We start from the raw sequence: 15,519 nt of genomic DNA on the forward strand, positions 1-15,519 counted from the left end.
TCCCAATATATCCAAAGTATTATCATTTCATCATGCAAAATCAATATTTAAAAAACTAAGGTATTGGACTTCCCTGGTGGTGCAGTAGTTAAGAATCCGTCTGCCAATGCAGAAGACACGGGTTCGAGCCCTGGTCCAGGAAGATACCACATGCCACAGAGCAACTAAGCCTGTGTGCCACAACTACTGAGCCTGCGCTCTAGAGCCCACGAGCCACAACTACTGAGCCTGCGTGCCGCAACTACTGAAGCCCACGGGCCTAGAGCCCGTGCTCCGCAACAAGAGAAGCCACTGCAATGAGAAGCTCACACACCACAACGAAGAGTAGCCCCCACTCACCGCAACTAGAGAAAGCCCACGCGCAGCAATGAAGACCCAAGGCAGCCAAAAATAAATAAATAAATAAATAAATAAATTAAGGTATTTTACATTCTCTTTTTTGTACTAAGTCTTTGAAATCCAAGAGTGCATTATTTTTTTATTTTTTTAATGCTATTCTTCTCTGCTTACATTCTTTTTATGTATGTATGTATGTATGTATGGCTTTGTTGGGTCTTCGTTTCTGTGCGAGGGCTTTCTCCAGTTGTGACAAGCGGGGGCCACTCTTCATCGCGGTGCGCGGGCCTCTCACTATCGCGGCCTCTCGTTGCCGAGCACAGGCTCCAGACGCGCAGGCTCAGTAATTGTGGCTCATGGGCCGAGCCGCTCCGCGGCATGTGGGATCTTCCCAGACCAGGGCTCGAACCCGCGTCCCCTGCATTGGCAGGCAGACTCTCAACCACTGCGCCACCAGGGAAGCCCCAAGAGTGCATTTTTTACGAAAACTCATAGTACATCTCAATTCAGGTGAGCTACATTTGAAGTGCTCAGTAGCTGCATGTGGCTAGCAGCCACCATATTGAACTGGGCAGAGCTAACATGATGGAAAAAAAAAAAGCGTAGAACTTAGGATACAAAGAATGACTGGTTTGCATGCCCCTTCAATTATTATGTCCCAATTGCTTTAACAAGCATTGTCTTCTACCCTAAGAATATTATATTAGAATCCAGGCACTGCATTTTTCATTTACCCACCCATGTTCGTAAAATGGGAATAATCCTTGCCCTGTTTCTATAATTATTGTGAAAATCAAATGAGTTGATTTATTACATGTGAACTTACACTACGAGTGTGAAATGAGTTAACCTTTCAATTTTCCTTAAGAGTTCTACAATAAGAATTTATTATCATTATACATGGAAAAAATATATTTTCAATGAAAAAAAATAGTTATTTCCTCAAGTCAGTGCTTACCAAGCACCATTTTGGTTTTACAAGAAAACATATGTTCTAACCTGTTATTAGTTTCAACAGCAGATATTTCAAACAAGATGGCATTCTGGTTTATATATTAACCTGGCATATAATTTTTAAATTCAGCCAAGCTGCACCTATTCCCAAATTATTCATCTTTCTTTCCACTTTAAAAAAAAAAAAGCTGGTAGCTTTAAGGGAATCAACATGCACTAACCTGTTGATAGCTCTATTGCGGCTCCTTTTTCTTCGCCTCTCGAAGTGTTGTTCATCTTCAGAAGAGGAAGATGAAGTAGAGTCACTACTGTGGATTGCATGCCTTCGCCTAAAGTAAAGAGGAAAACTGAAATCATGATGGAGGAAGGCAGGAGAAAAAGGGCATCTTACGGGATGCAAACATTAGAAATACCTAATAATCCAAAAATGTTTATCATAAAATTAATACATTTGCTGAATCAATGAAGTAAGCTTTGTTGGTTGAATCTTTTGAAGGGAATAAAAGACTTAGACAACTGAAAAGGGAAAAAAAGATAGGAAGCTGTGGTAGAGCCGACAATCAGATGTTCATTAAGACAAAACACGGTCCAGGCAGGGTGACTTCTTATTCTTAGTCTTAATATAAATCAGTTACCCTCAAAGAGAAAGGTGGGATAAAGAGGGTTTTAGAATCTTTGTGACTGTAATTTTAGAAAGTATTTTCAACATTATACTACATATAATTTACACTTGGAAGGGAATCACCTATTTTGAAATGTCAAACAACCTTAAAAGGAGAAAAAGAGAATTTTTATGTAAACCAAAGGGGATCAAGAAGGGTTAAAAAATGCTAAGAAACTGTGAGAAATGAGATGGTCTTTTATCTATAGTATATCCTCAACCCTATAAATTCACAACTGTCATTTAACAGTTGTGTAAATGTGGATGAGTTACTCAACCCATATAAGCCTCAATTTTCCCACTTTAAAAAAAAAAAAAAAAAAAAAAAAAAGGACTTCCCTGGTGGCACAGTGGTTAAGAATCCGCCTGCCAATGCAGGGGACACAGGTTCGAGCCCTGGCCCAGGAAGATCCCACATGCCGTGAAGCAACTAAGCCTGTGCGCCACAACTGCTGAGCCTACGCTCTAGAGGCCGGGAGCCACAATCACTGAAGCCCACGCGCCTAGAGCCTGTGCTCCGCAACAAGAGCAGCCACAGCAATGAGAAGCCCGCGCACCGCAACAAAGAGTAGCCCCCACTCGCCACAACTAGAGAAAGCCCGTGCGCAGCAATGAAGACCCAACACAGCCAAAAATAAATTAATTAATTAATTTTAAAAAAAAGATAAAAATAATCAAAATCTTAGGCTGGTTGGTAGTATCGAATACGATGCTGATATATGTGGAATCTAGAAAAATGGTACAGATGAACCTGTTTGCAAGTCAGAAATAGAGACACAGGTGTAGAGAACAAACTTATGGACACCAAGGGGGGAAAATGGCAGGTGGGGTGGTGGTGGTGGGATGAATTGGGAGATTGGGATTGACATATATACACTAATATGTAGAAAATAGAAACTAATAAGAACCTGCTGTATAAAAAATAAATAAAATTCAAAAATTCAAAAAAAAATACAATGCTGAGTGCTGCAAATACTCATTCTGTTTTAAAATCACTTCTGCCTTTGGACAGTTGCAAAAGACCCACAGAATAAAAACAGAATCTGGCTGGGAAAACCTTTAATCATTCTACTGGCTCAGGGTCTAGAGCATTTCCTGAGTCAGAGTACAATGGTTAAGTAGGTATGTCCAAAAATATAAAAGGTTCACAATCTATTATCTGCAAAATTGAGGTCCAGAATCTTATACCTAAAAAAAAACTCTGAAAACAACTTTTTCCATTATTCACTTAGCAGCAAAACATGACCTGAAATGTCATAAAGGCAATTCAAAATCTCTATTTGTCCTGCTTACTATGATTATTCATACACTTTGCTATAAAATTAATATATCTGACTATACGGTGCTGGCCCAGACACACCTACAAATGTTAATATTGCACATTATATATGTTGTATGTTTTCTTTGTAAATGCCCCCCCAAATCTGAATTCTGAAATATAAAGCAGCCCCAGGGTTTTGATAAGGGGTTGTGGAAACACAGATATAAGTGAGAAAATAATCCTTCACCATCTACCCACTCAAACACACCCAAAGACCATATTTGTGATCTGCCTGTAAAACCACTGAGTACAAGTCTGCAGTTTTATATGAAAGACTAACTTATTTAATACTACCATTAATATTATAAATAGAATCTTATAATTATGTAATGTATATAATTGTGTGTGAATTCAGTAGGTATTTACATAATTAAGACTAACAATTAATAAAAAGGACTAACATTTACTAAGTGTTTCTTGTACCAGGTGGTTGACATATTATCAAACTTAATCTTAATTAAAACTGGACAAGTACATATTAGTAGGCTCATTATACAGTCGGGGCCAATGTGGCTCATAGTTTAAAGAACTTGCTTAAAATATCAGAATTAGTCAATGATGGTATAATTCAAAACCTTTGTCTATTTAAAAAATAAATCCACGTTCTGTACACTACCACACTGATGATCTCCAGTTGTTTATTTCATAAACCAATAAAGTTATAAGCAAACAACAAAACCTTGTGGACTGACAAAGTTTCCAACGTCTGATGTGCAAAGGAGGGATTATTTTTGAACATTATAGTTACAAACACATATAGAACTTAACATGTGCCAGATACTATTTTAAACATTTTATAGGTATTAACTCACCTAATTTGCACAATACTATGAGATAGGTGCTACTGTCTCCATTCTACAGATCAAAAAACTAAAGTATGGAGAGGTTAAATAACTTGGAAAAGGTCACTAATAAGTAAGTGGTAGAGCTGAACTCACAACCTAGGCAGTCCTAGTTCTTCAAAATTACTCTACACTGTAGAAAGGCCATTATTTCAGTTAAAAAAAAAATCTAAATATATATATACCCACATTCATTTTTTCTTTTTTCCATTTTACTAATAACTTTTGAAAAATTTGGCACAGACAGCACTGGACCAGCACTTTGAACCTAACCAGAGCGTCTAGAGTTGCCAGTTCTAGTTCCTTGACAACCAGTAATGTGTACTTTGTAATACCGGTGAAGCAATTGTGCTATTTATGTTACCTTCTTGTTTAAAGGGGCTAGGCTTGTTCCAGAAACTCCAAACTGAAGCTAAAGAGTAAACCTTAGATGACTAGAGGTTAGCAATCACAAGAAAGAAAATCCTACTTAAAGGCAGCATTTCTGAAGTTCTGCTATGTAAGTATGCCAAAGACCCTTCAAAAATCCTACATTGTGGCTGCAAGTTTCACTAAGAGCAATGTTCAAACAACTCTTTGGATGGGTGCTTTGTTTCCCTGCCTAAGTAGGATATAAATGATAAACAGAAGCTGGTCTCTTCAAGAAAAAGTAAAAAGACTAATAAGCCAAATGACTACCATTAAAGTTGTTAGAAGGAATGAGATGTTAACTCCACCATGGTGAAGAAATTGAAAAAAAAAAAAAAAAAAGGTTTAAAGGGCTACATTCAAAAGATCAGGTAATAACAAGTGTTAGTAAAGGTGTAGAGAAATTGGAACTCTAGTACATTGCTTGTGGAAATGTAAAGTGCAGCAGCCATTTTGGAAAAACAATCTGGCAATTCCTCAAAACATTAAATATAGTTAGCGTTTGATCTAGCAATTCCACTTTTAGGTATATACCCAAGAGAAATGAAAACATTTGTTCGCACAAAAAGTTGTACATGAATGTTCATAATAGCATTACTCATAATAGCCAAAAAGTAGAATCAACCCAAATGTCCATCAACTAATAAAGGGATAAACAAAGTATAGTATATTTATACAATGGAATCTTATTTGGCAATAAAAAGGAATGAAGTACTAATACATCCTACAATGTGGATGAACCTTGAAAATGTTATACCAAGCAAAAGAAGCCAGTCACAAAGAATTCCACTTATATGAAATACCCAGAATCTATATGGACAGAAAGTAGAATAGTGGTTGGTTAGGGCTGGAAGGATTGGCGAGTGATAACTAAAGAGTACAGGGTTACATTTTTTTTTTCTTTTTTTTGGTCACGCCGTGCACATATGGGATCTCAGTTCCCTGGTCCGGGATGGAACCTGTGCCCCCTACATTGGGAGAGCAGAGCCTTAACCACTGGACCACCAGGGAAGTCCCCAAGGTTACTTTTTGAGACAAGAAAAATGTTCTAAAATTGTGGTGGTTGGGATTTCCCTGGTGGTCCAGTGGGTAAGATTCCACTCTCCCAATGCAAGGGGCCTGGGTTTGATCCCTGGTAGGGGAACTAGATCCCGCATGCAGGCCGCAACTAAGAGTTCGCATGCCACAACTAAGAAGTCCACATGCTGCAAGTAAAAGATTCCACATGCTGCAACAAAGATCCCACGTGCCACAACTAAGACCTGGTGCAGCCAAAATAAATAAATATTAAAAAAATAAAACAAAATTGTGGTGATAGTTGCACAACTCAGTGAATAAAAACCATTGAATCGTATACTTTAAATGGGCGAACTATATGGTATGTGAGTTATATCACAATAAAGTTGTTATCAAAAAGAAAAAGTTTAAAGGGAGTTATCAAAACCAACACCAAGGTAATTAAGTCAAATAATGTGACTCACGGTACAGCTTAAATCTCTTGGTTCATAGTTTAAATGAGTCAGAATCCTCCACTAGTCCGAGACCCAAGGGCAGGAATTCTGACTTAAGTCATTTTTATATCCATAGTGCTTGGCGCATAGTAGTACTCAAACATTTGTTAAATAATAGGAGGGGGAAAAAAATCCTATACCCAAGGAACTATGCAATAACATGAGACACTCTCCATAGAGAAAGAGTATACCCTGTGAACCAAATATGGGAACTCAAGCACCAAAGTGGCAAAAAAAATTCCTACCTACTGCAAGATATATCGTAGGTGGTGATTATAGAGGTAAGTCAATCAACAAGCATGTTAATTCCAGAAATATAAACCCATTAAATATGGGAAAAGAAATTAAATTTCAAAGTAACTGCCAGCCTCTCACTTCTGTGGGATGAAACACAGGCCTGTTTTGTGAGTCAGTCAACCAAGACAGCTGCCCTGGGCCCTATGCTTGATGGGGACTCCAGGGAGCACTACACCTTACTCTCCTTTTCTGAAGATCATTAAATTACACTATGAAAATATTGGTCTTTAACAATATCCTATGGGGCCTATGAAAAGTACCGACAGCGTGGCCTTTTTTTTTTTTTTTAATATTTATTTATTTATTTTGGCTGCACCGGGTCTTAGTTGTGGCAGGCAGGATCTTTGTTGTGGCATGTGGACTTAACTGCAGCAGGCGGACTTCTTAGTTGTGGCATGTGGACTTCTTAGTTGCAGCATGCAGACTCTTAGTTGCGGCATGCATGTGGGATCTAGTTCCCCGACCGGCTATTGAACCAGGCCCCCGGAACTGGGAGCGCTGAGTCTTACCCACTGGACCATCATGAAAGTCCCTGGCCTCTTTTCTTTTTTGTGTGTGTGTTTAACTTTTTTTTTTATTGAAGTATAGTTGATTTACAATGCTGTGTTAGTTTCAGGTGTACAGCACAGTGATTCAGTTATACATACATATATAAGAATATGTATATATTCTTTTTCAGATTCTTTTCCCTTATAGGTTATTGTAAGATATTGAGTATAGTTCCCTGTGCTATACAGGTCCTTGTTGGTTACCTATGTTATTTTATTTTTTATTTATTTATTTTTTAAAACATTTATTTATTATTTTTGGCTGCGTTGGGTCTTCATTGTTGTGCACGGGCTTTCTCTAGTTGCGGCGAGCGGGGGCTACTCTTCGTTGCGGTGCGCAGGCTTCTCACTGAGGTGGCTTCTCCTGTTGTGAAGCACGGACTCTAGGCGCGCGGGCTTCAGTAGTTGTGACTGGCCTCTTTTCAAGTGCAGTTTATCTTGGGCAGCCCTGACAGGTTGTCTTTCTGATTCTCTATGCTTCTGGGCTCTGGTTGTGTGAAAAGGGATGATGAAACAAGAAATCTAGACCGTACACTTGTGATTTTGAGACTCTGAACATCAAATTAAAAGACCCCGAGACGCAAGCAGTAGTTCATATTTTTCCTAGAAGAGAGAAATTTGTCAGTACCTATAGAGGTGTTGCCTTCCATGGCCAAAACATGATCAGATATAGTCTGCTTCTATGAGGAGGCTTCTAAAAACTGTTCGAATAGTTGAAGTCTCATTAAGACTTCAGTCTTACTTCTGAGCACATTAATAATATTAGGAAAAAAGCACCATTCCCCACATGAGTGTCATTTTTTTCTGCCTTTTTAGGCTTCACCCTATAAGCTTTCTCATTCATGAACTATTATAATGCTACTATTACCCAGAAAATTCTAATGCATCAGAAAATCTTTTATTACTCAGGAGAATGAAGAAATAACAAGAATTACCTCTTTAGACTTAAGTATGACAGACAGGTAACAAGTGTTAGGATGTAGAAGGAAAAGAAACCCACAAATAATTTGAATAGTCATAGAAAATTAATGTTTCCCAGTATGTAAGAAGAGCAAATTTGAAAAATATATCCAAAAAAGGATGGTCACAGTCATAAGTCTAGAAGCTATGTAACTTAGAATTTGTCATGGTAAGAAAATATATCTAGGACAGTATGTGAAGACAAGACTAAACCTATACTCTAACTTAATGTGAAAATTAAATGAAACAATCTATGTAAAATGCTTAACACCAAGCCAGGAATACAGTAAACACTGAAGCAAAGGTAGCTCTCTATTATTAGTGTGGAACAATGGAATAAACTGCCTTACCATGGTAGTTGTTAACAATTCCTATCAGTGGAAGCAAAACCAAAAACTAGTCAGTGGTAGTGGGGATTAGAACACTAAAGGCATAGAGCTAACTCTCCCAAATATACAATTCTAGAATTCTATCCTGATACACCTAATCCAAAGACTCTAGAATTCTACCTTAACATAGAGACAATTATATTGTCATAAATCAATCACTATTTCAGAACCAAACCTGTTCATTCGTTTACAATAAGGACTTCTTGGTCCCGCAGAAGATAATCGATATCTTGGTCTTGTGGGAGAAGCTGGGCCACTATAAAATATGTTGGGCTTTCTCTGATGACGAGGTTCTAAGAAAAAAAATTATATGTATGTGACATATAAATATGTATAAAGACAATTTTGCTCTTCACTTAAATACTTACAATGATGCTACCTTCCATGAAAATACTAGTACATATCTACTGTAGAATATTTTACTGTTCATGGTTTAAATCGTTTACACCTGCAACGTTGCTGTTGAATATATATGTGTAGCACAGACAACAACCAACCAAAACACACACTGGCCATAAACAATCATTATGATTATACTGATGCATAATAGCTGATTATCAGCTTCGCATATATACGCTCAGAAGTATTGAGGTACAACTTTAACATAAATCAAAAGCAGTCCTATTTATACAAACTTATAAAATAAAGTACAAAGCTGTGAAAACTAAAATAATTAAAGATAGACATGAAATTTCAAAATAACCCAATTATTTACTTTCATCAAGGCTAACATTTAACTTTCTTTAGAAGAAATAACTTCTTGCACATCTTGGGTAAGTTATGAAAGACAACAGCCATGAGTATTCTGCAAAATGAAAACATGAAAAATAAGCATAACAGAAGAAAGGCAGTGAAGATAAAGGAAACCTGATTACATCTTCTCCTGGAAAAAAAAAAAAATAGATAGCACTTACTTTCCAATGGAGCCTGATAGTAAACAGTAGCTTTTCTCTGTCTAAGATAATATCGCTTCTGATTATCTTCCTCTCCATCCTCTTCATCTTCATCGTCATCATCTTCATCATCATCATCTTCATCTTCAACATCATCTTCTTCATCATCATCTTCATCTTCACCATCATCTTCATCTTCTTGGTCTTCACCCTCTTCAGATGACTCTACAATTAAGAGACATAATAATAGAATTTGTCATGGTAAGGCTTCTCACCCAAATGCTAACAATTTTTAAAATAGGGGAATAGAAAAAGACTCTCCTTTTAAAATTTATTTACTTCTAGATTGTTCATAGAAAGAATCTGTAATTCTGCAACATCAAATGAAGATTTTTAAAAAATGAAGTAAAAAACTATAGAATTAAAAACAACTAGAGGAAGGAAAAAAGTAGTTTAAAGGCTACTATCAGTATTTACCAAACTAAAGTTTATAGCATTACTGCTAATTTCATTGATATAGTGGACTTCTGGCTGCCACTGAGTTACATGCAGTATAACTCAAATAATCTACTTAAGATAATGTAAAACACCCTCACCAAACATTTAAAACGTATTTCGGAAAACTGATTTTCATTCAATAAAAGTTCTAAGAAATTGCAGCAATAAGTCCTAAACAGAATAGTAAAACTCAACTTTAATTAACTTTTAACTCAAACAGGTAGAGAGAGATATGCTATCTGTAGATGTATTATACAAGCAAACCAGTTTCATTTGTTTTAGCATGTTTAAGTACTTTCCCAACAAAACATATTACCCTTTTATCTCCCCTGCCTTCACTTTTTTCTTTGAAACTATGACAACCCTCTTAATTTATCATAAACTACCATAAATGTCACAGCTTCTGAATAAAAAGGCTATATTCTGCTAAATAAAACCCAGAAGATAGAACAAGAGAAAAGACTAACCCACACTGCCTTCTTGATTGTCAGTTGTTTCTTCATCAGTTCTTTGAATAGCTTTTTGTTTTCCTCTTGTGTACATATTAAGATTCCCCTAAAAATGTTTAAATAAAATCCATTAACGTTTAGTATGTTTATTTTAAAAAATCCAGTAGGGCCTTCCAATCCTACTGAAAATGAAGACATTTCCAGCTATAAACTCTTAAAACTCCAGCAATAACTAGTGACTGATCAAACAAATGCTGAACAAAATGATGAATAATTTAACCAAAAAATGGATAGGTTCTAGAGAAAAAAGGTTAAACTGGAGATTATTAAATCAACCCCTTAATGGAAGAATATATTTACTTCTTCTGTTTCATTAAACACTCCCAAGTCTTCAAGTTCTCTCATTCGCTGTCTACGCATCTTCTTCATATCATCCATTTTTTGAAGTACAGCTTCAGCAGTGCTTTAAAAAAAAATGACATAAAAATAAGCTAAAACTGTAAAAGAGTAGTATATTTTAGGACTTCCCTGGTGGCGCAGTGGTTAAGAATCCACCTGCCAATGCAGGGGACACAGGTTCGAGCCCTGGTCCGGGAAGATCCCACATGCCGCGGAGCAACTAAGCCTGTGCGCCACAGCTATTGAGCCTACACTCTAGAGCCCGCACTCCGCAACAAAATAAGCCAACACAATGAGAAGCCTGTGCACGGCAACGAAGGGTAGCCCCTGCTCGCTGCAACTAGAGAAAGCTCGCATGCAGCAACGAAGACCCAACGCATCCAGAAATAAAGAAATTTATTTAAAAAATAAAATAAAAGAGTAGTATATTTTTAAAAACTTAATTTCTCTTCCATTGTATTCTCTGAGTGCTGGGATTTTAAATACCCTTATAAGAAGCACTGATTTACTAATGTAAAAATATTTCATATTCTTTGTAAGAATTTAAATACACATACAGAATTATTACAAAGTCCTCTAATAATCACTCTCCTTTATACTTTACATAAACTGAATGCATTAAATACTCCTGCTAGTCAAAACTTAGTCCCCAACAAAAAGTTTTTGCCAGCTAAATAATCTTGATCTAAATTTTTACTTACTTTGTTATAAGTTTGTCAAATAGTACAGACTGGTTCATGCTACCATAACGACTTCTAATCCTGCAACTTCGGCGAACTTCAACATCACCATTCTCTTCATGCAAGCGTTCTGTCTTTTGAACTATGTTTCTAGTCCTCAGTGACCGAGTAACTGTAATTACTTTGTCTTCATAGATGCGTACGTAAAAGCAAATAGAAAGATTTGAAATAACAGCATTTATAAAACAATTCTAAAATGAACAATTGAATAGCTACACTTTCATATAACGAAATTTTAGTTTCTTGAACTTACCCTTCTCAAAAATACTAGAAAACATAAATAAAGTTACAACATACACCTACCATAGGTCCAGCCACACCACTCTCAAGAGAAAATGAAAGCTATATATATAATACAAAGACTTGTCACAATGTTCAAAGCAGTTTTGTGACAGTCCCCAAATGGAAACAACCCAAATGTCCATCAAAAGATGAAATTGTGGGAAACAACCTAAGTGTCCATTAATAGGTGAATGGATAAAGAAGATGTGGAATATACACACAATAGAATATTATTCAGCCATGAGAAAGGACATCCTGCTATTTGCAGTAATATGGATGGACCTTGAGGGCATTATACTAAGTGAAATAAGTCAGAGAAAGACAAATACTAAATGATATCACTTACATGTTCAATCTAGAAAAACCAAACTCATAGAAACAGAGACTAGAATGATGGTTACAAAGGACTGGGAAGTGAGAGAAAAAGGGGAGATTGTTAGTCAAAGAGTACAAATTTTCAGCCATAAAATGAGTAAGTTCTGGGGCTCTAACGTACAGCAGAGAGGCTATAGTTAGTAATACTGTATTGCTGGGGTCCCCAACCCACGAGCCTGTTAGGAACCAGGCCGCACAGCAGGAGGTGAGCAGCAGGTGATCAAGCGAAGCTTCATCTGTATTTACAGTCACTCCCCATCACTTGCATTACCGCCTGAGCGCCGCCTCCTGTCAGTGGCAGCATTAAATTCTCATAGGAGCTCAAACCCTACGGTGAACTGTGCATGCGAGGGATCTAGGTTGCACACTCCTTATGAGAACCTAATGCCTGATGATCTGAGGTGGAGCTGAGGCGGTGATGCTAGCTCTGGGGAGCAGCTGCAAATACAGATTATCATTAGCAGAGAGGTTTGACTGCACAGAGACCATAATAAATCAATTGCTTGCCAACTCATACCAAAACCCTATCAGTGAGTGGCAAGTGAAAACAAGCTCAGGGCTCCCACTGATTCTGCATTATGGTGAGCTGTATAATTATTTCATTATATATTACAATGTAATAATAACAGAGATAAGGTGCAGAGTAAATGTAATGCTCTTGAATCATCCCCAAACCATCCCCCCAACACCCCCGCCCCCAGGTCTGTGGAAAAATTGTCTTCCATGAAATTGGTCCCTGGTGCCAAACCGGATGGAGACCGCTACCGTACTATATACTTGAGAGTTGCTGGGAGAGTGGATCTTGAATGTTCTCAGCACAAAAAAGAAATGGTAATTATGTGACATGATGCAGGTGTTAGATAAAGCCATGGTAATAATCATTTTGCAATATATAAGTATCAAATCAACAATGCAATGTACTCCTTAAGGCAATGTTATATGCCAATTATATTAAAATAAAGCTAAGGAAAAAAAATTGTGGTATATCCACATAATGGAATACTACTCAGCAATAAAAAGCAACATGGATGATACTCAAAGTAATTATGCTGACTCAAAGAAGCCAAAGAAGAATGCATGCCGTATAATTCCATTAATATAAAACTCTAGACAATACAAACTCACCATACTCTACAGCACTCTGTAGAGTACTGTCACACTCTACAGTGACAGCAAGCAGATTGGTGGCTGCTCAGGAATCTTGGGTCATGGAGAGGAGCTTAGAGGAGCCAGGAGCGATTACAAAGGGGCCTGAGGAAATCCTGGAGGGTGATGGTTATCTTTACTACCTTATCGTGGTGATGGTTTGACGGCATGCACTTATATCAAAACCAAACAAACTGTACACCTCAAATATGGACAGTTTATTGTATATACCACAATACGCCTGTAAACAAAATACTAAATACATTAGTCACATCAGTCACATCCTAAATATGGACAGTTCCACATCAGTCACAATACATGCTTTAAAAAATTTAAATGCCTTTAACATTACTTACCTTCTTTGCACTCTTCTTTTTTTTTATCAGCCTGCTGTCTGGCCAACTGCCTATATGAAAAAAATATAGCAAATAATTCAAAATAATTGACATAATTTTAAATCCTATATTTTATAATACTACAAACTAGGACCAAAAATTAAATCAGCTTGGAGGGCAAATACTTAAAGCTACCTAAAAACCAGTGAAAAAACAGCATGAGAATACCTATGCTCATATATTGTTATGGCTAAACAAAGGCCGAGAACCCTGTTGTGAAATTCAATGATATACAGCTGTGTCTCAGTAACAGCAGGGGATTGGTTCCAGGATCCCACATGGATACCAAAATCCAAGGATGCTCAAGTCTCTTATATAAAATGGCATAGTATTTGCATATAACCTCTGCCCATCCTCTTGTATACTTAATTTTTAAAATAAATTTATTTATTTATTTATTTTTGGCTGCGTTGGGTCTTCGTTGCTGTGCGCGGGCTTTCACTAGTTGCCGCAAGTGGGGGCTACTCTTTGTTGCAGTGCGCGGGCTTCTCTTGTTGCGGAATACGGGCTCTAGGCGCGCAGGCTTCAGTAGTTGTGGCACGTGGGCTCTACAGCGCAGGCTCAGTAGTTGTGGCACATGGGCTTAGGTGTTCCGCCGCATGTGGGATCTTCCCAGACCAGGGTTCGAACCCGTGTCCCCTGCGTTGGCAGGCGGATTCTTAACCACTGTGCCACCAGGGAAGCCTGTCCTCTTGTATACTTTAAATCACCTCTAGTTTACTTATAATACCTAATACAATGTAAATACTATGTAAATAGTTGTTGGTGAGTGGTAAATTCAAGCTCTGCTTTTTGGAGCTTTCTGGAATTTGGGGAGAGGGGATATTTTCAATCCACTGTTGGTTGAATCTGCGTATGCAGAACCAGTGGATACAGAGGCCAAACTGTATGCATGAACTCTTAGCTAAACAGAATTAATCAGAACAAAGTAGCTTACTTAAAGCAAGAAATGAAATCCTTAGCCTAAGTATTTAGGTATAACTGAACTAATAAGCACTGAGTAAAAACAAGACAATCTGTTTTATACCACAGGGATATAGTGGTCCCACATCCTCGAGGACCTATAAACATGTTACAGAACTTAGTGACGTGTTCATTTCCTTCTAAGAACATTTGCTAGCTACAATCTTTACATGACATGCATTATCACTCACATGTAGAAAGAGTCACATTTGTGAATCAGATATCCCACCTACAAACTGGTATACAGAATCTGTTGAATTACAAGGAACACCTTCCAAAGCTTAAAGAAAGTATCCTCCTCTCATCTTTTTCCCCAAATCCACTGAGCAACAAAGCAGTATGTCTCATTAACCTATTTTTAGGGACTCAATTTTCCATACTTGGATAGGCTATATCTATTAATCAACCTATGAATCAAGCAATATTTGCAAGTGTGCTGGTTATACCCATAGAGTTTCAAACGGGACACTTTAAAATAAAACAAAACCATCTTATCCAGAAGAGCTAACTCATGTGTCCTCCTAACAATTTAAGTCATCATTAATTCCTTATCTCTTTTGGAACACAGGTAAGAATCAAGAACAGAATAAAAAACCTTTCAGCAATCCATCTACAGATCAAGGTCTAGTTTGTTCACAGGTTCACAGACTTTTCTCATAGAGGAGACCCTCCCTCCATACCATGTAGGTCTACACTTTTATAAACCAGACCCCCTATTAGATGCTAGGGATACAAAGATTAAAGCAGTGTTGTTTTTTTTGTTGTTGTTGTTGTTGTTTTTTGCCTGTAGGGGAAGGGAAGCACTTTTTACCCTTGCAGGGGTTGCTATACTTGTTCTTAAACAGCTAGATAATAAATATTTTTGGCTTGTCAGTTTCTGTTATAACTACTCGTACAACTCTAACAGTGAAGCAGGAATGCAGCCATAGACAGAAGTAATGGGCATGGCTGTGTTCCAATGAAACTATTTACCAAAACAGGTGTCTGGACTTTTGTCAACTCCTGTGAATCTGATGAAAGCTATGGATCTTTTCTCCCTAGAAAACTGCATATACACATACAAGTTTAAACATTACTTCAGAGGTTTCATATGCCCCCTGAAAACCATGATTACTGGACCTAGTTAAGAACTCCAGGACCAGACAAATATAT

General features: G+C 37.4%; 1 protein-coding gene across 1 annotated transcript in view; it reads right to left on the reverse strand.

The window, feature by feature from the left end:
- The window catches only part of ATAD2 (ATPase family AAA domain containing 2), a 67,181-nt gene that overhangs the window by 35,327 nt on the left and 16,335 nt on the right, over nt 1–15,519 (reverse strand). The window contains exons 3-9 of the mRNA XM_068525812.1: nt 13,366–13,415; nt 11,168–11,333; nt 10,428–10,530; nt 10,086–10,173; nt 9,142–9,345; nt 8,403–8,520; nt 1,512–1,619 (exon numbers count right to left, since the gene is read on the reverse strand). Coding sequence (XP_068381913.1) covers nt 1,512–1,619; nt 8,403–8,520; nt 9,142–9,345; nt 10,086–10,173; nt 10,428–10,530; nt 11,168–11,333; nt 13,366–13,415 — 837 coding nt within the window. The remainder of the gene's footprint in view (nt 1–1,511; nt 1,620–8,402; nt 8,521–9,141; nt 9,346–10,085; nt 10,174–10,427; nt 10,531–11,167; nt 11,334–13,365; nt 13,416–15,519) is intronic.

Source organism: Eschrichtius robustus, chromosome 17 (genome assembly GCF_028021215.1).
Source record: "Eschrichtius robustus isolate mEscRob2 chromosome 17, mEscRob2.pri, whole genome shotgun sequence".
Lineage (NCBI taxonomy): Eukaryota > Metazoa > Chordata > Mammalia > Artiodactyla > Eschrichtiidae > Eschrichtius > Eschrichtius robustus.